General features: G+C 39.3%; 1 protein-coding gene across 6 annotated transcripts in view; it reads left to right on the forward strand.

Annotated features, from left to right (window-relative positions):
- POC1B (POC1 centriolar protein B) overlaps positions 1-25387 on the forward strand; it is a 97766-nt gene that overhangs the window by 67508 nt on the left and 4871 nt on the right. Inside the window, exon 11 of one of the 6 annotated variants that reach the window (XM_038397042.2) lies at positions 5325-5642. The exons of the other annotated variants lie outside the window; for them this stretch is intronic. Coding sequence (XP_038252970.1) covers positions 5325-5627 — 303 coding nt within the window. The 3' untranslated portion in view covers positions 5628-5642. Of the gene's footprint in view, positions 1-5324; positions 5643-25387 lie in introns of those variants that run through there. 6 annotated transcript variants of the gene reach the window in all.

The raw sequence follows: 25387 nt of genomic DNA on the forward strand, positions 1-25387 counted from the left end.
TCAATTTACCAAGAAAAATATATGAATATCAGATGTTGGCAGTTAGAAAATAAACCAGCCCACTCAGTGATACGTTTTCCTACGTAGAAAGGTGTGGGGTACAAACAGCATTTTATAATTACTTCTAGATGGGCAATAAAATTCCATATTTTTATAGTTGCTTATATGATTATATGTGCAGGATAATTTGAATATTAAAACTAACTTGAATATTAAAAGTAACAGATGGTTTCTAATGCTTAGTCTCTAATATTATTTCCCTAATGTTAGCACATCAGCTAGGCAAAAACTTCCTAAACATACCAATAGTGGCATTAGTTAATATGTAAATTTGATCTTCAAACTCCAGTAGCCAACAAGTTCCCTGAACAATTGCTCACATTTGTTGTCTTGTCACAGTTGTGACTTGAATTGCATCCTGGTGCTCTTTCATGGGCTGCTGGAACCTTGATCCTTCTCCTGATACCTAGGTATCTGTTTCAATTTGGGGTTTTGTTTTTTCTTGAAGTTGCAACAATAGCAGCCCAAAAAGCTCTAGTCAGGTATAAAACATAGTTCTTTACAGCAACCTTGAAAAATTACATCCAAAGTATTACCAGTGAATTCTCTGGTCTTAATGCAACCAAACAGAACTTGTTTCTCTGTGCCTACCAAGCTTGTGTACCACCATGTTTAACACTTTAATTGTTGCTGGACAATGTACATGTTTTGATAGAATTTCTAATAGAATACTAATGACAATAAATGAGATTGTCAAAAATATACCAGGTATGTCAGACCACAATACAGAAATGTTTCTTGAACATTTAGGATGAGATTCTCCAAAACTTTCAGCAATGGCTTAATTCTTCTTCTATTAGCTACAGTAGAAGCAAGGTTAGGCCATTGCTGAGCACTTCTGAAAATCCCATTGTTGTGTTCTACTAGGCTGCACCGAGTATTACATTTATCCATACAAATTAGAGAGCATGTCCCAAATAGAGTCATAGATACTAAGGTCAGAAGGGACCATTCTGATCATCTAGTCTGACCTCCTGCACAATGCAGGCCACAGAATCTCACCCACCCACTCCTACGAAAAAGCTCACCTATATCTGAGCTATTGAAGTCCTCAAATCGTGGTTTAAAGGTTCAAGGAGCAGAGAATCCTCCCTCAAGTGACCTGTGCCCCATGCTACAGAGGAAGGCGAAAAACCTCCAGGGCCTTTTCCAATCTGCCCTGGAGGAAAATTCCTTCCCGACCCCAAATATGGCGATCAGCTAAACCCTGAACATATGGGCAAGATTCACCAGCCAGATACTACAGAAAATTCTTTCCTGGGTAACTTAGATCCCACCCATCTATGCATTACTAAAACTCCCCAATGAAATGGATTAACATGACCTTTTTCCTCTTACTTATTGAATAAAAAGTTAAGAAAAATAGCATATATATATAGTTTTTCAAAATAAATTTTCAAACATGTTTTCACTTCGAATGTTTTCTCGGACAAGTATTGTTAGAGCACTTTTTATCCTTTTGAAACCTTACTTCATCTGCCATTTTAAATGTAATGTAATGTTTATTAATAAAGTTTGTCAGGTCACTGAAGTGCTGTCAGCATTACATAGTACTATTTCTCATTTTCCTGGCTGGCAGTTGGGTTTAGATGGCAAGCTGTGAAATACTATTTTTCTGGCACTAGCATCTGGCTCTTTGGCTGACTCCTCAATCAGTTGTGCTGGCAGCATTAGAGTTGTCTCTGGGTCTCTTATGTGGCTGTGTTGCAGATGGGTTTCTTGTGCTTCTAACTCCATGACATGTTCTTGAAAATTATTTGACTTGGAGGGATTTGCTTTTCTCCACAGAAGTCGAGCTACATATCTGGTGGTGTTGTAGATAGCTTCCTGTTGTTAAATTCTCCCTCCCACGTCTTAAGGGGAGAGTAAACTCGAAACTGATAGCTCTTTTACAATCTCAGATCTGCCAATGAAGCATGTTTGGGGGGCAGGGGAATCTCTCTCTCAATGGAAAGTTAGGAACTGGGATGCCAGGTTCCCTCCTGAAGCAGCTAAAAATGAATTCTAGAAAGATAACATCAGTGAATTTATTTTTATATAGAGTTATCTGTTGTATGGCATGGTACCAGAGTATCTGAACACCTCACAAACATTCATTAATTTATCCTCACAAAACTCTTGTGTTGGGAGAGTATTATCTTTGTTATACACATGAGGAACTAATGTACTAGTGACTCTTGTTTGCTGCCTGCTCATGCAGGGATCCAAGGAACCATCTTATTCCCCCTGCACTTGCTACCCATATCACAAGTAGCAGCATTCTTCCTCCTATACTGAAGAATGAGCAGGCATAGGTGAAGCTTAGCTCCCTGCCTTCCTTCCACGCCCATGTACTGGCCAATGCAGAGTAAATTGCGACTCCAAGTCACTCCTGGTCTGCTCCTGAGCCAATGCAACTATGCCCTACCCCTTACTCAAGGCAGACTGTAAAACTACAATCTAGCATAGTGCAATTGTAGATAGTCACATTCACATGGGAAGTGTCTAGTATATCAGGAAGAGATCAGTTCTGAATCCCAGTCCAGTGCCTTACCCAAAATACCATTTTGTGTGTGTGTGTGTGTGTGTGCGTGTGCGCGTGCGTGCGTGCACAGGCACACGCACATCTACATGATCAGAAACACCAAATCTACAGAAGCCACATTTTAGGAAGTCTTCCTAAATGTAGTTGTGGCTCTAATTTGGCTATGTGTTCTGAAAGAGGTTGTTTTGGGGGTTTTTTTTTGTAAGAGAAAATAATTTAAATTAATAGGAATCTGAAAAGTGCGGTTTGTTTTAGAGACCTTCTGATGGAGGCAACTATGTGCCCTCATTCAGTACCCAACTACTCAACATGGAAGATTCTGTCTAAACCCCTCCAAGAGGGCACTGCCAGACTTAGCAGCTTCTCTGTGCCAAAGGGAGTGGGATATAAGACACCATTCCCCATTTCCAGTACTATGTAAGCACCTGAAGAAGTCTGGTGATTTAGCTTCATCTAGCCATAAGAAATCTGGGGTTTTCACTTCGTGCAGCTACAGTCTCTTCTTCTTCAAGGGCTAGATCCTTGTCAGACTCCCATAAGGAGAAATCAATTCCAAAGTTGGCATCAATAGTGAGGTGATCCCCTTTACTGCATTCTGCCGTAAACCGTACCAAGTTGTCAATTCTGCCAAGTCAAAGTATACCATCAAAAACGACTCAATTTCCTGCTTAGTCTATGGCATTGAGTTCTGTTCCCCCAGCTGTTTTATCAGTACCACCTACGGCCAAGGTGTATGTGGTGGCATGGGATCTGTTATATTTGTTAGTATCGGATTTGCTACTCGTGCAGGATGACTCTGTCACAGTTTCAAGATAACAGCACCTGTATTCCTCCTCCATAATCCACCAAGGACACCTATTTAAAGGTTTCCGGTTCCTAGTTGTTACCTCTGGGGCAAAGACCCGTATCTCTCTTCCTCCTGACCAGAGATTTCTAAGTTGTACAGCTCCCAGGATTTATACTGTGATATCTCCAGCCAGCCAGACTGCCTAAAAGGCCACTGTTTGTGCTTTGCTTTCTTCTTGAAGGCTAGAAACAGTGTAATTGCAAGTTATCACACAGCTCTTTCTAAGCAAGCATATTTATTCTTAAGATGAAAGCATTACAGAAAAAGCATACTAAAAACAATAAACATACACTTGAGCTAAAAGGCTTACCAGAGGTCACCCCAACTGAAACCTCAGGCCCTAGTAGGTGTCAGTTCTTCAAAATCCTCAACTGGGTTTTCCCCATGGTTGCAAGTTCACAACTCTCTCAGATTCAGAACCAGAATTCAGATTGGGCAGTTCAGCTTTTACTTCATACAGCTTGGGCCTTTGATTTTGTCTCAGGGATCACATAATCAGCAGACAATGACCCACTCCTCAGGACATAGCTTCGGAAGGCTGGTGTTTAGCATAGCCAGAGCTGGGGGATTTGCATTAACCTCTTCCCAGGTATTCCCCATGGAATCCACTTCACATAATTATCTCAAAAATCCATTCTTTTCTGACACATTTTCCATATAGTCCTCTGAACTCTCAGGCCTCAGATCACTTTTCTCCTCTAAAGAGGTTACATTCAGTCCTAATCCACAATAATACATAAATTTTGCATTTATTACAATGGATCCCAAAGATACATAAACTTAATTCAATAATGTTTTTCAATGATGTTGTAGGAAATTGGCCTTTCTGGAAGTTATGGGGAGTTCCCCCAGATTTGAGGTCCTCTTCTTGTTGGCACTGGACAACGAGATTGTCCTGCAAGTGCCATCGAAAGTCCTATCATCCTCGATACTTATGTGACACTAGATCACCTTTTAGGTGCTGTTTCCCAGCTGGGACTATCCTTGATACCAGTGATGGGCCAGCTTCACCAACAAAATGCTATTCTCCAGCTTGGTACTGCCCCTGGTAGCCATCAGCTACATGAGGGTTTATCTACAGCTATTCTTCTTCCTTCCTCAGAGGTTCTTACACTAACAAACCAGCCTGATATACTAATACACTGATGAAGGTACTGTCTTTGAGTCATCATCTCCTGTCACCGATGACTACAACATTTACCAGGAGCCTTTGAAGAGGATTGGGGAATTCTCTGGGGATTCAGGGTGTGTTGGTTCAAAACGACCATTCGTGCCTCTGCTAGTGTAGCTTTGGGGCTCACCAAAATCCTTTGACAGACTCCCTCTTCTTTAGCACACATGGCCAAAAGAACAGAGAAGAGGTATCAAGCTCCATCACAGGGGCATGAATATTTTGTCTTGCATGTTATCCTAGTGTCTTTAGTGGTGACAGCTATAAACAAAAAAATTGAGACAAAGTCAGATAAAATTGATTCCCAAGGACAAAGAGGCTAAAAAATTTGATTTGTTTGCGTGAAAGCCAGTTTACAATTTAGAATGGCAAACCACCACCAAGTTTGTTCTTGGACAAAATGGATGAGCATAGCTATGACCTAGCTAACAGGGCATTAGCTCACTCCACAAGGACTTAGGCAGCTTCGGTACCTTTCTTAACTTTTGCATTGTTGCCCCTTGGTCTTTGGTTTGTACATTTACCACTCATTATGCGATCTCCCAGGCCTCCAAAGACCATGCTAATTTGGGAGAGTAGTGCTGCAGTCCTTGTTTAGATAGACTCTGATACCTTCCTCCATCAGGAACTGCTTGTGATTCACTCAAGTGGAATGGGCATATGTAATCACTTAAGGAAGGCAGAATAGTTATAAACCTGTTCCATAACTGTTGTTCTTCCAGGCGTATTGCACACATCCATTCTACAACCCCCCTCCTTCTCCTCTTCATCTGAGTTATCACGCATATGGTCTTCCAATTTGCGAAGAAAGTGAGAGTGATTGGGGCAGCCTGCCCTTTATGCTCCTAGCAGACAGCACAAGGATATGGAGGATACATGCTCTTCCCCAAAGGGTACTACTATGGGAAAAAGTTCTCCAGTTCCAGTGCATTGGCATGCAGACAATTCAAGTGGACTGGCCACGTACAACACATCTCGAAGAACAGTTACAGAAGAGATTTGAAACCGTTTTTTCTTGTTCTTAGCCCAAATGTGAACTTGCTTATAGAGCCTGATAAAATTCTTGTAAGCCATCAGTCATAATGTTTTCTAAGCAAGTAAAAAAGGAGTTTTTTCTCACTTATTTTTTCTCACACACTTTTTGTACTCTGACAAATGACAAAAGGCTTTTTTTTGGAATGTCAGTCTTTCTATGGACTTCAGCCTCAGTGATGAATCAGACTTTTTTCTGATAATCAATGCTTTGTTGTTCTGTGTCATTGCAGCTGCTATAGCACTGTGTGTGTGTGTGTGTGTGTGTATAATTTGATAAGCAACACAAGTAGTGCTGCCTGTACTTGAAGTTATAAAACCCTCTAAGGGTCTTATTGACCCTGTTTTTTATTTTCATAAAACTAGAGCTGAATGAGGTTTTTCCACCAAAACTTTTTTTTGATGAAAAATGCATATTTGGTGACACTGAAACATGTAGCAAATTCCTGTTGATTTTGCTAAATTATTTTGGCTAGAAGAAAAACCAACCTTAAATCTGAAAAAACTGAAATGTTTTGTTTTGACATTTTTGAAATGAAATGTTTTGATTTTTGATTCAAACAACTTCATTTCAAAATTTTCTCTTCAATTTTATTTTAAAAATGGTCAAACAAAAATGCTTGAAATCAAAACAAAACATTTTGTTGCAGGTGGAAGAAAATGTTTTGACCAGAAATTAATTTACTCTTTGATTTGCCCACAGAAAATGGAAAAATTTCATTTTTGGTTCAACCGAAAGCTAACCTTTATTTTATTTTATATTTTATTGCCAGTATATACAAAAATCCATTATTCACCCAGCTGTACTTACAATTTTGTCAAACTTAAACCATTTTAAACTAGAGGCAGAGTGTTGTTGTTTGTTTTTTATGTTTCAGCTTAAACAGCTCTGCCATTTCTGAGAATACAATTAGGGGAAAATGTGTTTTGCCCAGGTTTTAAAAAATGCTGAGAACCATTTCACTGAGAAACTCTAATGCCTCTATCCTTGAAATTTAGCCAGGGGTTTCCCTTGGTGTCAGGATGTGCCTTTTGCTGTCCCTTTGAAAATTTCCTGAATGTGCCCGAACTATAAGCCTCTGGAAATCAGTGTTTGCATGTTCTCAGTAGAGACTTATTAGATTTTGGCTGCTAAATTTTCTGAAGACTCCATCTGCAGTGAACTCACAGCTCCTATCTGTGACTAGACTGGTCCTGTAGAGCAACTGAGCAATGTGGGGCTGAGCAGGGTTTTGCCAACGGTTATTTTTCCTGAAGCCACTCTGACAAAGGAACTGAAAGTCAGGAGAGCACAGAGTAGACAACAGTCTCATTCACTACACAATCCCGACTGATCTCCAGAGCAGCTCCATCCTGTGTACTGATTGAAGCAGCAGTCCCATAGGAAAAAATTATATGTGGTAATGTAAATGAAGAGTGTCTCATGCACACACACAAAGTGGCTGAATTAAGATTTCACAAACAGCCTTGATTCTGACATTTTCTAACTTTTGAGTCATTAACTTTGCCACCTTATTGTTCTTTTAATCAGTTTTTGTATATATAATAATATAATGAACTGCTCTAGCAGATACAATTATATACCATTATAAGAATATAATTCTTTTTCTGTGAACTTTTACTTTCCAAACTGTAGGAACCAAGGAAACAGGTAGAATCCCTAGAGTGAAAGTGTTCATTAGCATGCTAGCAAAATGCTCCAAGGAAGTTGTGTCCTCAAACACACAAGAGGCATGGAGAATACTTTGAAGTGCTCCAAGGTACTGAAGTTAAATCATGTGAAGTACTGGATTTGTTTTTGTACAGAACATTTGTGTATCCAATTTAAAGGAATCTCTACTTAAACAGGTTCTAAGACATCTTTGAAAATTGGTGAAAGAATGGAAATGCAGCTGCAAACCCAAACAAATTAAAGGAAGGAAAGACATTGCATATTTGGAGAAAATATGAATCCAATAAGTTGGATACTGTACCATACTGTACTTATGTATGGTTACTTGGCCTAAGGATAAGTTAATATATAACATGTTAATGAACACTAACACCTGGACTCGTTAGTCATGTTTATGCTAGAAAAAAGCATCATGTTTTAAAAGTGTTAACTAATATATTAAACACAATTTTGCTCTTAGTATAGACCAGGAAAGTTGTTCTTAAAAAAAACATGCTAGGTGCTAAATCATGGTTACGTACCTCATTTTAAAACACAATGCTTTTTCTTAGTGTGGACATAATCTTAAAGATACACCAGGGAGAAATGGAGCTAGAGAGAGAGACACTGGCTAGAGACCAAAGGCTCTTCTTTCAGGGAAATATTGGAACTCAGTTTATTGGGCTACAAAAGAGAAGACACACATGATTAATATATAGTCTACAGAAAACGTCCAAACTTCTGTTTCTAAGCTTGGGATTTTGCTAGCTAGACTTTTGAAGTATTTTTCATCTAGCTGTTTTATGTGCTATATAATGTGTTTGATTTTTCTCCTTGCTTTCTATCCTAAACCAAGTAAATTACTTTTATTTAAGATAATTGGAACTACTTGTGTTTTAGTTGTGTAGACTAATAGCTAGGGAACAACTGCTGTCAGGCACCCCAGAGAGGAAGAAATTGATCTGTGAATATCCTGCTCAGTTGGTGGTACAGGGAAGCTGAAGGATGACAGGATGAGTCACACTTGCTATGTTTTTGGAAAATGTCCTTAGAAATAATAAAGTGTAAAGGGAAAGCTGTGTATGCATGATAATGACACAGTTTGTGAAATTTAGACAAAGCCTGGTCCTGAGCAGGGGAGCAGCACCAGGAGGCATTTTGCCTTAGGGAAGTAGAATAGCTCCTTTAGAATAGCTACTTGGGGTGGCTGTACAGTGGCTTTGCACTGCTAATGGCCCTTTGAGGGGTGCAACATAGTCTTCTCTGATGCAGCTGGCCAGCTCTGCTGTTGTGTTTATAAGGAGCACAGGGATTGGAGCTGTGGTTCCACCTCTTCCCCACTAGTTAAGACAGTTTTTTCCCAGCTACCTGAAATCAGAAGGTTATGAGCTTGACTCCAAGAGTTAATTTTTTTAAAATTAATGTCTTTGTGATTTGGCTTTGGAACATAAAGCTGAATGAATTGTATCCGGACTGTCTTCCCTAGTATTAGCTAGTTATCAAAGTGGGGCCCTTCATTAATTGACATTTTATGTAGAGGTTGGTCTCCTCATAATGAATCATTGGCTCAACAGCCACTGTTTCCTTGCAAAAACAGTGCGGAGTCTTTGTGGCACCTTAGAGACTAACAAATTTATTTGGGCATAAGCTTTCGTGGGCTAGAACCCACTTCATCAGATACTCTGCATTTGTTAGTCTCTAAGGTGCCACAAAGACTCCTCATTGTTTTTGCTGATACAGACTAATACGGCTGCCACTCTGAAACCTGTTTCCTTGCAGAGTCTAGTTAGGTGTATGTGGCAGTTTGTCTAAGGTTTATTTTTAGCTTATCCCTTTCTAATATCCAAGACAGGACAAAATACCGCTCCCAATACTGGAAATCAGGATCTGGTGCCAAGTAGATACAATTTTCTGATTCAGATATTTTTCTTATGTTGCCAGTTACTGGAAAAAGAACATTCTTTTTCTCACACAGCTAGGAGAAAGTTCTGTAAGCTGAGTCTGCTCTATCAAAGCACTTTTTAGCTCAGAGTTCAATACATAGACAAAGCCAACTCATCATATAAAGCTTTACTGTTAATTCTACCTATAAGATGTTTCTTTGAATGTGTACATATATAGTCTGAAGTAATTCACTGTAAATTAAAATTGGCTAGTTTATTTTGATTGTGAATAGTGGGAATGTTTCAGTGGTTTCATGTTATCCGTCCTCAGTTTTAAGAGCTTCCTGCTGCATCTATTTACAGATAAATTGAGGACCAGCCTTTACTACATTCCTTTACTGTTTTTACCATCGTGTGCACATTATTTTTAGTCCCTGAGGTCTGCATAAGTATTTTTGTAATTTATTAAAGTATTTCAATATGCTTCTTCCTGAATTGCTCTATTTAGAATTGACTGTCTGGTAGGGAGTTTCTCACCTTTGGAAATGGAACCTTTAATGGTTTCAGTCTCCTGTGTGGTCGTTGCATTTTTTGTTTGATTTTTTTTTTCACCAGTGTTGCTTTGCTGGTGGAAGAAAACTGAACCTTAGCCAATTTGTTTTTTCTCTAAACACTTAAGTGAATGATGAAATCTGATTAAAATGGTGGGGGGGTTTCTGTTACTAATTCCAATTTACTTTGTTTACATAGCACTTGTATACTTGCAGTAATTTTATCAAAATTTAGTTGTAGGATAAATCAAGAAAATAAGAATATTAGGGAAATGGAGTCAAATAACAAAAGAAACTAACTAGGTCCCTGATCCTGCAATGGGATTTGCATGTGTAAATCTATATTCATCCAGGGAATCCCAATGATATGAAGCATGTGAGTCCATGCATGTGGATCCCTTTGCAGGTTCCCTGAATATACAGGGAAAACTATGATTCAAGCCATAAACAAAGTGCAGTCAGCTGAACAAAGTGAACAAGCAGTGGGGGTGGAAAAGAAACTTTATCTCTGACATCTATAGAAATTGTGGGTATTAGTGATAACTATAGGAGGTTTTAAAAAAACAAAACTTCAGACATAAGTGATTTGTTTTTAAGTTGACTTTGATCCCTAAATTATATCATACAGTTGTGTGTGTGTGTGTGTGTGTGTGTGTGTGTGTGTACAGAAATCAGGACTACAGAAGTTTTTGTCATTTGCAAGCAAAACTGCATTTCTTTTGATTTGGGAAATAAATTATATATACTTGATTACCTACACCTACACTGTACTAGTGTATGCATTACAACCTAGATCTCATGCTCTCCACAGTGAGCAGAACATAAACATTGTCACAAGGCCCCTGGTTTCTCCAGCAGTCTATTGCAGCAAAATTTTTTAAATGGATGGTTTTACTGAATTAAATATGAAAATATCTTTTGCATATTTTGATGTTAAATGCAATTTGTTTTACTCTCCCCCTAAAATTTTGATTTTTCAATATGCTGTCAGGTCTTGTATTGTACAAAACTCCATTGTAAAGTTGGTACTGTGAAGCTGGAGATTTTAATAGCTGGGTACAGGGAAAACTTGGGGACTTGGCATCTAGAAAGTTGAGGTGCAGTTTGGGATTATGGGATAAGTACAACTTGATGTTTCTGTCTGTCAAATACTTAACAATGCTAACATTTTGTCCTCACTTGCCTTCGGAGTGAATACCCTGCGGTCTTAGGAAGAGAACATTGTTTACACTTGGTTAACATTTGGAAGGTTTCATGATCATGGGGGCTATAAATACAATTTTTGTAATGAAAGTTTGGAAGCTAGAGCAAAATTCTGTGGCATTTGATGGATTCTGCAGTAACCTCTGCAGGCATGGAATCGCACAATATACAGTGCACTGATTATAGGCAAGTGTATTGTATCTTCTCAGTGGATAAGTGGATTGAGTATAGTCACAATCTTGGAGAAATTAGCAATAGAAAACTGTTATTTTTAATACTTGTTTGAAATAATACAATGTCCTGGGCATTTTCCAGACATATAAGAAGGGTCAATCTTTGTGCCATGCAACTACATCTATTCAAATATAGTTCAAGAGATCTACTCTTCAGATCTACTTATTGCTATGAACATGGCTCAGAAAAGCTTGCTGTTTGATGCTGTCATAGCTTTGCTAAATTTAACACAGCTGTAATTCAGGCTAAATAAATAAATAAATAAATAAAACTGATTTATCGGCGCACAGCTGCAGATGCAACAAGGACTTATGTTTGTTTTGCATAGCTACTTTTTAATGCTACCAAGCCACCAGTTTTTCTTGGTCTCCAATGACCCAGTCACCTCTAAAAGTTCAATCTGCTTAAGGCTGAATTTGTTAGTTGAATGAATAATAAAGTGCTCAGCCATGTTAGGTGAAACTATCTGCTTTACTGAGGAAAATAGTTTAACCCTTTTCAGTTTATTGGCTGTGAATGTGGGTTCCAGTACTGCCACTCAGAGTTGGGCTCTAAATTAACACACATACTACTTTCAGTGCTGGTTGCCTCACTGGAATGAAAGAGGCCAAATGTTTACTCTGTGTGTGGGTAATATGAGATATATCTACACTTCAGAGTTCTTTTGATTCTTATGACTTATTTAATTCAGGTGCTCTCTTAAGATTTGGAGGTGACTAAGATGGATAAGAGACCACGCAAGACTCTGCATGTAATTTTTTGGGCTGAATTTCTGTATTATGGTCTGGTACCAAGAGAGTTTTGCTTAGACTAGTAATATCTAGCTAGATTATGGGCAAACTATTTAGCCCACCTCTGTTTTATTGGTATGACGGCAAACTCTAATAACTGATTTGATTACACAAACTAAATACTGCATATGACTGCCTCACCAACCAGTGAAATGCAGCAGTCTCTAAATTGGAACACGGAGAAGGAATGAGAATGAAACTACAGAGAAGTTTAGGTCAATAGAATATACTTGATATGGATTCTGATTAGGATACTTGGGTCACCCTCATACTTGATACAAGTGCTATAGGGTCTTTAATGACCACAAGACCATACCACCGTGGCCCAACATCATTTTAAATTATTTATCATTTTAAATAGGAATGCATCTGTCACATTCTCTAGATATGCATATGTAATCACTAAAGCCAAATAAATTAAAACTTAACAATATTGACTCAACTATAGAAAAATCAACTAATTCTTCAGTAACAGAAACTCAAACTTCTCTTAAGCCATGTTGTCAAGCAGAAGCCTGGGTAAATAGATACAGCTTGCATCACTTCTTTGAAGATTAACAAATGCTCTGACTTTGTCCAGTGAATGAGGAAAGCAAGTTCTGGAAAAAAGGACCCTCCTCAAAGGCTGCTCTGTCTCCAGCTTCAGACATACAAATCTAGTGACTTCCAGTGAGAGCCATGTAGCTGGTCTCAAATGTCTGGACAGAACATAAAGTAAGACACAGTCTAAGAGCCAAATTGACCATGCTGAAGGATTGTTATAATAGTGTGATGCTTTGACCATACTATTAACACAGCATGGTTTGTCTCTATTGAGTGAACTAAATAAACCACATAGGTTTCAGAGTAGGAACCATGTTAGTCTGTATCCGCAAAAAGAAAAGGAGTACTTGTGGCACCTTAGAGACTAACAATTTATTTGAGCATAAGCTTTCGTGAGCTTCAGCTCACTTCATTGGATGTTCATAATATGTTACCAAAAACTTTAGAGGGCAACTTGTGGGATGCTGTGGCTTATGATTCACTCCCCCATTTTAAACTGCCGTTGTAAATGAGCTATAAGATACCTAGTGCCTAAACCATACTGGGCTTTAAAGATTAAAATCAGGACCTTGAATGGCACACAAAACTAAAAAGAAGCCAGTGCAATCTGTGCAGTGCAGATGTAATATGTTCCAAGTGAGAAACACAGTTAAATGGGGATACACATTTCACACTATAGCAGCTGATAATCTTTTAAGCTTGCCCCACGGAGAGCACATTGCAGTAATCCATTTTGGAGGTGACAAAAGTCATGGATAACACTGACAAGAACTGCATTTGAAATGAAAGGTCACAGCTTCCTGGCCAAGCAGGCACCTTTAATGTAGCTGCCACTACTACATGATGATCCAGAAGCAACTGAGAATCTAACAAAAGACCCCAAATATGAACCTAGTTAGCAAAAATATTGTTCTATCCTTACCTCCCTTCCCCCAGCTGCACTTCATCTAGCTAGCTCTAATCTAAGTCCCACAATACCATCCATTCTTTTGTATTCAGCTTATGGACAATCTTTAATAAACTGAAGTGTTATATTGTGACTTGTATTATCTTGGGAACTCCGGGATTGCCATTTATGTGACTGGGTAGGATAGTCAAGATCTTGTAATAATGTGAGGGAGGGAGTTTTGTAAAATACCAAATACAAAAATAACATTCATAGTAGCAGCCATGTTAGTCTGAATTCGCAAAAAGAAAAGGAGTACTTGTGGCACCTTAGAGACTAACACATTTATTTGAGCATAAGCTTTCGTGAGCTACTGCTCACTTCATCGGATGCATTCACTGAAAGCTTATGCTCAAATAAATTTGTTAGTCTCTAAGGTGCCACAAGTACTCCTTTTTTAAAAAAAAAATTGAAATTCTTGCTCATTTTTTATTGATGGGTTGTTCATTATATGTGGGAGATGGAAGGCTAGGTTGTGGTGCTTTTGTTCTTTGATCTATTTGGGCTTGTCTTGTTTGTGACACATTGTTTTAGTTATTTTAATGTTAACAGGCAAGTAGACCATATGCTCATAACTGAAAGGATGATTATTAAATAACAGGCCTTGCCAACTTTGGGATTCATCAGAAAGCTTGTCACATTGGTAAGTTCTACCTTCAATTCCATCCTTGCTATAAGACAATTAGGATATTTCACAGGAAGCTATCAAATATGCTTTCTATATGTGAAGATTTACAGAAGATTAAAGGCAGATGTTTTGCAGTTTGTGTGGGTTGGGTTTGTGTTTTTCCCATTCATTCTCCAAAAGCATTTTTTTTAAAGTTTATTTTTCAGTAAACAAGAACGTGATCCTATCAACTATACATCTGAATACATCCATCTTAATCAATTTATTATGATATATGAAGGGAAGAGGGTCTTTGCAATATTTATTTCTAGTTGATAAGTGCCAAAGCTCCATGGGAAAACATGCAGGGGTATGCAAGGGTGATCAGGTTACATGAAAGCTCCTTTCACAGATTTCGAGTGCCACCCACAGAGTTTTGGCCATTTTGCTTGACAAAAAGTGAAGATGATCAATTATGGTGTGCTGACTATGACATCATTCATAGTCTAAATTTAATTTCCTACTAAACATCCGCCTGATAATGCTATAGAAATAGCTTCCTATTGATTCATTATCTCTGCTCTTTGTCCTTCTAATTTGTCAGTTACATGGAGTTGCTCAAATGTGAATCAGTTTCACTGTTAACAGGCAGTGAATGGAAATACTGAACCTATTTTAATTTTCTTTTTAGCTTTGTTTAAAAGTAATAATTCAAAATATGGATAATTCTTGCCTAGTCCAACTGTATTCATTGAAAACAAGCTATTTCTCTAAAGTCTTACATAGCAGTCAGTTATTTGAACAGTAACCTAATTTCCCAACCTAGTTTGTAGTAAATTGAATTATCTGTGTTTATGAATTGTTAGTATTCTGTGTGCTCTAAAGAAAGAGGCTGCTTTGAAGGGATGGGGGCACTCAGACTTCATTATATTAAACCATCCCATGAAAAACAGCACTGCTAGGTAAAAGCAGTTAATTGAAAAAATTGTTTATAAAAGATCACTTGACAGAGTAAAAATGATGGATATGTACTAAAAATTATGCATATGGACTTACAAGCAATAGTTTTCTCTTACCACTTTAATAGCATTGTGTCATTCCTTGACACCAAACCTTAGCCATTTGAATATTGATTTGGATTCTGTTGCACAGCTTCTCTCTGAGTTCATTACTCATGGGCTAATGCCTGCCACCTGTGGAATTCAGTGGCAGTCCACTGTTGTTGCTGGAGATTCCAGAACAAGGTTCCAATCTTCTGCTCATGGAAACTTTTAAATAACACCATAATACAGGTTCAAACTAAATGTATGCCCCCAAATTAATTTTTTTTTAAAAAGCAGGAGGAGCAAAAATATACCACCATGACTAAACAACAAAGTAAAAGAGGCGGTTAAAGACAAAAAGACTTCCTTGAAAAATTGGAAGTCCAATCCTACTAAGGAAAATAAAAAGGAGCATGAACTCAGGAAAGTTTAATGTAAAACTATAATTAGACAGGCCAAAAAGAATTTGAAGCGCAACTAGCAAAAGAAACAAAAACTAAGCAATACTGAAATAAAACCCCCTCTGAGCACACACCCCTAGTTGTTACCTACCACCCTACACTGGAAGCCATATGAGGGATCATCAAATAACTACAATCCCTACTCCATGAGGACCCCATCCTGACAGAAACCTTCCTGATCTCCCGCTTCTGGCCTTCAAACAACTCTTCAGCTTTTCCAAGCTCATCAGAAGCAAGGTCTCCATAGACCAGGACACCAACTCAAAGCAGCACCAGACCCTGCCAGAAGAACAGATGCAAAACCTGCAGATACATCTTCATTGCTACAGTGATCAGCACTCCCCCCAACACACCTTTCAAGATCCATGGATACTACACGTGCCTATCACAAGTGGTAATCTTCATCCAGTGCACTAAACGCCTCAGTAACAACTATGTGAGTGAAACCGGACAATCACTATGCTCTCAAATGAACTCACACAGGAAAATAAGACAAAAATACCGGATCACCTGTGGGTGAACACTCTATATCTGACCTATTAGTCCTCATCCTCAAAGGAAACCTGCATGATACCTTCAAAAGATCAGCCTTGGAATTTAAATTTATAACTTTGCTAGACTCTAAAAATCATGGACTGAACACAGACACTGGATTTATGGTTTATTACAACAATCTGTAACCTGCTAATCCCTTTTTTTTGTCCTATGACTGAAGAGGTGTTAATAGGCCACTCTACTTTGAATAAAGAAAAGGAGTACTTGTGGCACTTTAGAGGCTTACAAATTTATTTGAGCATAAGCTTTCGTGAGTGGAAAATACAGTGGGGAGATTTTATATACACAGAGAACACCCATTGTTTCATGTTCTCTGTGTTTATAAAATCTCCCCACTGTATTTTCCACTGCATGCATCCAATGAAGTGAGCTGTAGCTCGCGAAAGCTTATGCTCAAATAAATTTCTTAGTCTCTAAGGTGCCACAAGTACTCCTTTTTCCTTTTGCAGATACAGACTAACATGGCTACTACTCTGTAAACTATTTTAAATAATCCCTTACAATATGTGCTAACTACTTATGCTAAACAATCTGTTTCACTCTGCGTTTAGCTGTCACGCAAGAGCTTCTGTGTGGCTTGAAAGCTTCTCTCCCTCCCCAACAGAAGTGGTCCAAAAAGAGATATTACTTCACCCATCTTTTCTCTCTAATCTGCCATTTTGTCACCCACTTAGTGAGATCCCTTTGTAACTCTTCACAGTCAGCTTTGGCCTTAACTATCTTGAGTAATTTTGTAAGGTCTGAAAACTCTGCCACCTCATTGTTCCTCAAAACTGGCACTTCAGGCAATTAGTGACTAGAACAGAGGCACATGAGGATCCCACTCCCAACAAAATTTCACCTTCATGGGATGGAGGGGTAAGTGAGAAACCTCTTCCCATATTCAGAATGATTCTGATTTACTGAGTAAAGCCCTAAATGGTACTACGTTACTCCTACAATACTTTCTTGGGTGTTAGCCAGCCGATGGGAGCAGGCAGACCTCCTTTCAGGCTCCCAATGCCATCTAGCAAGTTACTTTCCAGCTGAGATAAGTTTACTGGTGTCTCTCTGTTGTGTGGTTCCCATGCCAAGATGAATAGAGTACTGCCTTCCCACTGCAAACAGCCAGGCAAGGTACTACCACATATGCATCACCCCGCGTCCCACACACACACACACACACACACACACACACACAAAAGTAATAATTATTAATGCCTTTGAGGGTATCATAAGATCCAAATGTGAACATCTGATTAAACTAAATGTTTAACTAAAATGTTTATATTGTGACGGGGCAAGGCCAGATGGCTATGGAAGAGTAGTGGGAGATGGATATATTAGCTCCAGGCTAAACAAATCCCTGGTACCAGGATAAGTGAAATGGCAGCTGCTCCAGGTCAATTAAGACACCTGGGGCCAATTAAGAACTTCCCAGAAGGCAGGGAGAAGACTAGGTTGATTGGGACACCTGAAGCCAATCAGGGGCTGGCTGAAACTAGTTAAAAGCCTCCCAGTCAATCAGGTGGGTGTGCATGTCAGGAGCTGTGGGAAGAAGTTGCGTGGTTGGAGTGGCTGAGTAGTACACATCATATCAGGCACAAGGAAGGAGACCCTGAGGTAAGGGTGAAGTGGAGCTTGAGGAAGTGAGGGCTGCTGTGGGGGAAGTAGCCCAGGGAATTGTACATGTCATGTTTCGAAAAGGTCAGCTACCATAGCTGATACTATTAGAGTCCCTGGACTGGAGCCAGAGTAGAGGGTGGGCCGGGCACCCTCCCCCCAACCTTTGCCCCCTAATTAATCACTGAGACTGGGAGACAACAGAGACTGTGCAAGGAAGGATAACTTCTCCTCACCTCCCTCACTGGCTTATGATGAAAATGGCTCAGTAGACTGTGACCCTTGTCTCTAGAGAAAGAAGGGTTACGTGGAGGATCACAGTGAGCCTCTGAGGCTAGCAAAATCCACCAGAAAACGTGGGACCCACGGAGGCAAGGACAGAGCTTTGTCACAATATAAAAACAAAGAAATTGTGTACATCTGGGGAGCCTAAAATTGGTGCAGCAATAGCTTTGTCAGTGAAAGACACAGTCGTATCTTCAGAAAGGGACTTCCTTATAAAGGACCCCATAGCCTAAATGAGTGATGACACACTGCACAGCAATTTCAAAGCCTTGGCTATAGATTTTCAGATGAAAGCTTTTCCATCTAATTAGTAAGGAAAGCCTCCATTGTGACAAACAAGTGGCTTATTGTCTAGAGGTATGAGCTTTGCTTGGAATTTTCTCGGACATCTCAGGTTTTCTCTTGGTTAAACCTTTGATGTGATTTGTGATGAGCAATGGATTCTAATTTGGTGGCTACAAGGAGGCCATTTTATACACAGTAATAGCCATTACTCATTCTAAACAGATATCCTGTGAATGTAAATTTGCTGGTGTGGAGTTATTGGGGGAAATATATTTAGAGAAATTAGTAGCTGAGATTGCAGAGAGGCTTCAACTCTCACTGTCAAAACTAGCATAGCAATCCACTGGTTGCTACTAAAACCAAGAGTATCCAAGATTACTCTGGCAGATGGAAAAATTTGGAATAAAAGCTTCCAAGGAAATCAAGATAAATTTTTCTCCAAACCAACAAAATCCTCTGCACCGCAGAGACAAAAAGAGCATTTGTGTACAAGATCTCACAATTCCTATTCAAGACTCTTCCTTTTGATCCACCCTCTTCATCCAGAATTTTAAGAGGCTGGTTGTAGTCACAGCAGAGCATAGATCACACATTACGCACCTATATGCAGGCACAGACAATGTGCAAATCAGTACCCTGTCCAAAGAAGCAGACCTCTTCATAAAGGAATTGCTGCTGGAAAAGATTCATAACCACCACTTCTTCAAAATCAGGAGAAACTTCTGATCCCAGTGCAGAGAATTGTTCACCCTAAGGTCAAATTAGACATGGTTCTGGCTGTAATCTTACCATCATGGTAAAGATTTGCTAAAATCTAAAACTTCATTGCATCAATCTTTTCCTGAAATGTCATCAGTAGTCTATTATTTCCAATGGCTAGGATTGCTGGTGCTATGCATCAACTTTATCTCCTGAGTGGGTTTCTCAAAATGCAACTACTAAAAATTCTTCTGAGGACATAGAACAATGCACTTGATGCAATGCAAAATTAGATATTCTCAGATAAAATCCAAAAGCCTCTTTGGGTATGTCTGTACTGCATTTAGACATCCTCGGCTGGCCCATGCCAGCTGATTTGGGCTAAGGGGCTTGGGCAAAAAGGCTGTTTAACTGTGGTGTAGACATTCATGCTCATTGGGACCCTCCCACCTCACAGGGTCCCAGAGCTCAAGCTCCAGCCTGAGCCCAGATGTCTACACCACATTTGAACAGTCCCTTAGCCTGAGCCCTGTGAGCCTGAGTCAGCTGGCACAGGCCAGCTATGGGTTTTTAAATGCAATTAGACATGCCCTTTGTGGGTAGATAGGTACAAACAATATGCTAAAAGCCAACCCAGCTTCCACTCTAGACATTTACATACTCACTGTGGAAACAAACCTGCTTTCAAGGCAATTTTCAATCCTTTTAGTACACATCATTTTAGTTCATTAGATACCTCTATCAGGATGTCTTTTTTAAAAAAATAAACAGCAAAACTTGCAAACGTGGCCATACAGGTCAGACCCATGGCCCATCTAGTTCAGTATCCTTTCTGTGATAGTAACCAATACCAGATCCAACAGTAAAAGGTGCAAGAAACCACATAGTGGGCAATTATGATACTGGCAGAGGAAGTCTCCCCCTACTTCCCATTAGAGGTTGGCTTATGACTGAGGCATGAGTTTTTATATCCCTTTGAAAACTAGGGAGTAAGCAGAGATCATAACTTCTCTGTGGCATAGAAAATAATGTCCTGGTTAGAGAAGAATTTGTTACCTTTCAAGACAGTTCACATAAAGGATACAGTTGGCATGTTAGGTTTCTGGGAAACTATTCAAAGAAGTCCATCAGAGGCACTGGATGGAAAAGTATATGAACCTCATCTCAGGAAGTTTCGCAAAGTAAGTTTCCATTCCTCTGCAGAAAGCATCCTTTGCTAGGAAGGTGCTACCATGTTGGTTTCCACGTAACTTCTTAATTTATAAAGATCTTGCTTTATCTGGGAGGAGCTCTCATTCCTTCCTATTATTCTTCTGGACTAATTAAACTCTGTTTATTCTTTTTCCCCTTCTGGCATTTGCTTGCTACTTTCCGTGAATAATGAAGGAGTAGAGAAGCTATGCAATGGAATGAGAACTGTCTTACATGGTAATTTTCTTTTTGGTAGCACTTCTCTCTGGATTCAACCTACCCTGGCAGTCTGGTAAATGACCAGAATGTACACTGAAATTTTTCTCTAAAAGGAGACAGACATATGTTGCCTTAAGGTTAATTTAATATATTAGATCAAGTTTTAATTCTAATAATTGGTTGCTGGAGTTTGGCTATGGAAGAACTCTTCTGGTGGCCTGAGCCTAGTCCTGGAACCTCCAGCAACATGGGACTGCCTCCAAATTCCACAGGTGGGAATCATTGGCCCATGAGTAATGAATTTGGAGAGAAGCTGCAAACAAAAAATAGGTAAGGTTTCTCATTTCTACAGTTATGGCTCCTTCACTGAAGTGAAGAAGATTGCTGCTCTTATACCATCTAATGTGGATCATACTTTGTCAGAAACATATCTAGATGTCTTTAATGCCATTAATCATTAGGTACCTAGTCATACTCATAAGTTATCTGATTGAAGTTTGTAAACTTTTTCCAGTGCTCTTTCCTTATTTATAACTAAGTTACAGATTTTTTGGGCACAATTATCATATATATATATATGATAGACAAACCAGTTATATATATATTTAAGAAAACTGGTTTCTTATTTTTGTGGTTTTCCTCTGCATTGCTTGTTTTCCTTTCAGTGTTTGATCCTTTCAAGTTTGACAACTATTAAGTCTTTGTCTCCCACTTATTTATTTAGCCCTTCCCTGCCATGTCATCTCCTGAAGTCTTTGCAGACAATATCAGTGTCCTAGGGGTCCTACTCAAGACATTAAGATAGTATAAGACTTTCTGCCTAAGGAAGCAGTACATGTTGAATTGACCAGAGGCGCTGATGTACTGAGCTGCAAAACACTCTCCATTGCCTGTTCAACTGCTAATGTCCTAGAATGTTAGAGCATTGTTCTGTTGTTAAATCAACAAAAAAAAATCTTTTTTATTTATTTCCTCATGCTGCTTATTCAAGTTCACAGATTTTCTCCTTGGAGTTTTAAGGATACATTTATATTGGGTTTAGTAACAAAAGTTGTGGGAGTTTCTGAAACTTCTCTTTGTTTTACTTACAGTCTATAGAAATTCAAAAAATACATCTGTTGTATCAGCAATGAGACTAACAGGAAACCTCAGCTTCCAAGTAGGTCATTATTTAGGGCAGAAATTCTAACACTGGGGCAGGCAGAATGGAATGTATTCTGCAGGGTGCATGAGAAGCTTAAGGGTCGGGAAAAACGTACTACACACATTTTACCCACAACAACGAATAACTAGCAAAGCTGATTCTTCCAGATACATTAGGTCCTCAGGTTGCGCTGTGCATTTGACTCTGGATGCCGCTGTGCGTTTTGATGGATTTCTGTTAAGCTTGCATCATACAAAGTCATTGCCATCTGTACATGAATCCGTTTCCTATGATGTAGTGTGGATATTTAATTGAAGGTAGAAGGAGATCTCTGGATAGCTGTGTCAAGCATACAGCCCAGTATGGAATTGCTGTGCTCCAAAAAACAGGTGCACCTGTCATAGTGGTAACAACATTGTGTTGCAAGTAAGCAGTATCTCACTTAAAATGTATATTACTCTATACTTAAATGTCTCTGTTTGAATCAATGCCTTACTGTTTTTAATATTTAGTAGGAGTTGCCTGTTCTTTTTAATTGGTATATGTATTTGTATAGTGAGGAAAGGGGGCATAAACTACTATAGACACAAAGAAGGGGGGCACGATCAAGTATGTTTGAGAACCACTGGTTTAGGGTAGACTTAACTTGCCAGTATCTAATACTCTTAGAATTCTTCTTCCCCCACTCCCAAAAAGTGTGTGTGTGTGTGTGTGTGCACGCACATGTGTGTGTTGTTTTTGAACTACTTGGCAATCATTTTCATAGCTTATCAAAAAGCTTGATTTATAAAGCAGTAAGCATTAAAAAAAGACCAGGACTGTGTTCTATATTGCTTAACCACATTTATAATCCTTTTGCTTTTATCTCATAAAAAGATGTATTACTCATGCAACAAAAAAATGAATTTGCTTTTCAAAAATATTATCAGAAAAAAATAACGTTCTTGCAGTTTCCTGTTATAATTAAACATGAGAATCCTCTTTCTTCTGTTTTAATAATAGGTTGTAAGACGAGAATGATTTTTGGTACATAGCACCACAATTTATATTTCTTATTTTTCTCCATTAACCAATTTTGGAGAACTTTTCCAGTTGGTCGGCTGGCACACATGCAGAAGAGCCTTATTAATCCTATTTCCTAAGGATCCTAAAAAGCTTTAAACATCTTAGTGAGTTTGAGGTCCTTTTATGATCTGGGGGAGGGCATTCCGCATACCCTAAGCTACAGAGGCAAGATATGAACAGTACCCTTTTTGCCACAACAATTCTCAAGCTGCAGTAGCCCCATTTTTTTCTTACATGTCTAAAAATATATAAAGTGAACAGCTCCGACTTTCTAATATGCCGGTGGAGGAGGGGAGGCTCGACCCCCTGGCTCTGCCCCAGGTCCTGCCCCCACTCTACTCCTTCCCCCGGACCCCTGCCTCTTCCTGCCCCTACTCCATCCCTTCTCTCAAGCCCCACCCCATCCCGCTTCTTCCCACTGCTTCACCCCCACCCTGCCTCTTTCCTGCCTATTCCGCCCCTCCCCTGAGTGTGCCCTGCCCTTACTCCTCCCCCTCCTGTCAGCGCCACCTGAACGTGCCAGAACAGCTAATCCGCAGCAGGCAGTAGGCGCTGGGAGGGAGAAGGAGGTGCTGATCCGCGGGACCACCTGCAGGTGGGAGGTGCTTTTGGGGGGAGAGGGAAAGATGGCTGCTAGTGGATTCTCAGCACCCACCATTTTTTTCCCCTGGGTGCTCCAGTCCTGGAACACCCATGGAGTCGGCACCTATGCATAAAGTTACATATGAGCCAAAAGGCAGCAAGATATTCAGGACCCAGTCAGCAAGGGGTTTTGAACATTTTAGAATTGAAACCTTAAATTGAATCCATGCCGAAACAGACAGCCGATGCAAAGAAGTGGGAACCCAAATTTCCCCCTGCCCACCTTGGACAACTATTGAGCCATTTCTTTCTGCTTTAGTTGCATGCAGAAGATCAGCTCCTTCTCAAAATAAAGCAAATCAGAGTAGTTCAAGTGTGATGTCACGAAGGCATACATCACAGTGATCCGATCACCAGAGATGGCTGCAGACTTGTAACATTCTCAAAATGGCAGCAAGTCTGCCATATCCATGGCTGCCAAGTGATCTTTATAATCTGCCCTGGTCAAAGAGGGAGTTATAAAGGAAAAAAGCAAGTGGGAGAAATACAGATACTAACCTTTTTTAAAAAAAACTCCAATGTACAACTAGAATACTATATTCTTGACTATACAGTGTTGATGCGTATAAATCAGTGGTTCTCAACTCCGGTCCACCACTTGTTCAGGGAAAGCTCCTGGTGCGCCAGGCTGGCTTGTTTACTTGCCACATCCACAGGTTTGGCCGATCACGACTCCCACTGGCTGGCCACCCTTCCCGCAGTCCCCATTGGCCTGGAGCGGCGAACCGCAGCCAGTGAGAGCCACTATTGGCCAAACCTGCGGACACGGCAGGTAAACAAACTGGCCCAGCACACCAGGAACTTTCCCTGAACAAACAGTGGACCAGAGTTGAGAACTACTGGTATAAATGTTATGAATTATCTGATAGAAACAGCTAGCCAAAACTATATTGAAAGTTCTGTACACTGTATCCTTTATAAACTCTCTCTTCCAAGTTTATAACATTCACTTGTGAGAACTTGCTGCAGGTTCAAGCTTTGCAGGCAAGGTCTTGACTGGCAAACAACTTTAAAATAAACTAAATTCCAAATGCCAAATTTTCAGACTCTGGTGCTTAACATTTGGACACCTAAATCTCTATTTAAACACCTAAATCTCTTTTTTACTGATTTGGTCCAATTCCTATGGAAGTCAGTGTAAAGATGCCTGTTCATTTCAATGGGATTTATGTCCAATTTTTAGCTAACTACTGGCTGATTTGCCGAAATCAACAGCTAGTGCCCCAACTTTGAAAATTGGACACTAAATCAATTCAACGATATAAGATCTAGGAATTTATATTGGTCATGAGATGGATTTTTTATAAATTAAAATGTATTTTACAATTCTCTAATTTGAAAATCTATCCAGTTTTAAATTATTAGTATTTTGGAGGATGAGAGGTAAAATTTCAGAATTTTCTCTTTCCATTGCTAAGCTTATAGGGTCATTTCACAAGACTTAAAGAACCGTTAGAGAAGCAGTTACAATTTTAACTTCTTGTGTATTCTGGTTTTTTTTTGTAATCTAATGGATATTACAAGGCTAATTTGTGTAAGAACAAAATGTGGCTGCTGTCATTAGTTTATTTTGGGGAAAGATATATGAGGCATTAAAAGAATGTGACCCTTGGCATCTTGATAGAGCCAGGTAAAGTTGATGTGAATGACCATCTGGTGACTGCTGACTTTGGATCCTCTTCTCGCAAAAGAATGCCATTAGGACTCCTGAGGGTGCAAAGAAAAACAGAAATAAAGCAGCATGAAAGGAACTGATACTGTCACTGTGATCTTGAGGCAAGGCTCATATATCAGCATTGTTTGATAGTTTAATCTCCTCTCTCTCCCTCGAATTCAGGTTGTGTGCATCCTTTCAGCCTTTTCATCCTCTTGTTCTTTGAGGAAGCCAGTTTCCCAGGAAAATGTAGCTGAATGAGTAACTAAAAACTATCTATGGGTGTTTTTCATTGTATAGGATACCTTTCTCTTTTATTAAAGAAAGATTTACATTGACTTTAATCTCCAGTAGTAAAGCCTCTAATCCCTCAGTCATACATACCCAAGATGTAGTAGTTGGTGTTGACATCATCTGTGAGGATTGCTGAATTTTCTCCATATACTGTGAACTTTTGTTCCCTCATATATCTGCCACAGCCAAAATTCTTTCATTGGTG

The sequence above is a fragment of the Dermochelys coriacea genome, chromosome 1 (assembly GCF_009764565.3).
Source record: "Dermochelys coriacea isolate rDerCor1 chromosome 1, rDerCor1.pri.v4, whole genome shotgun sequence".
NCBI lineage: Eukaryota > Metazoa > Chordata > Testudines > Dermochelyidae > Dermochelys > Dermochelys coriacea.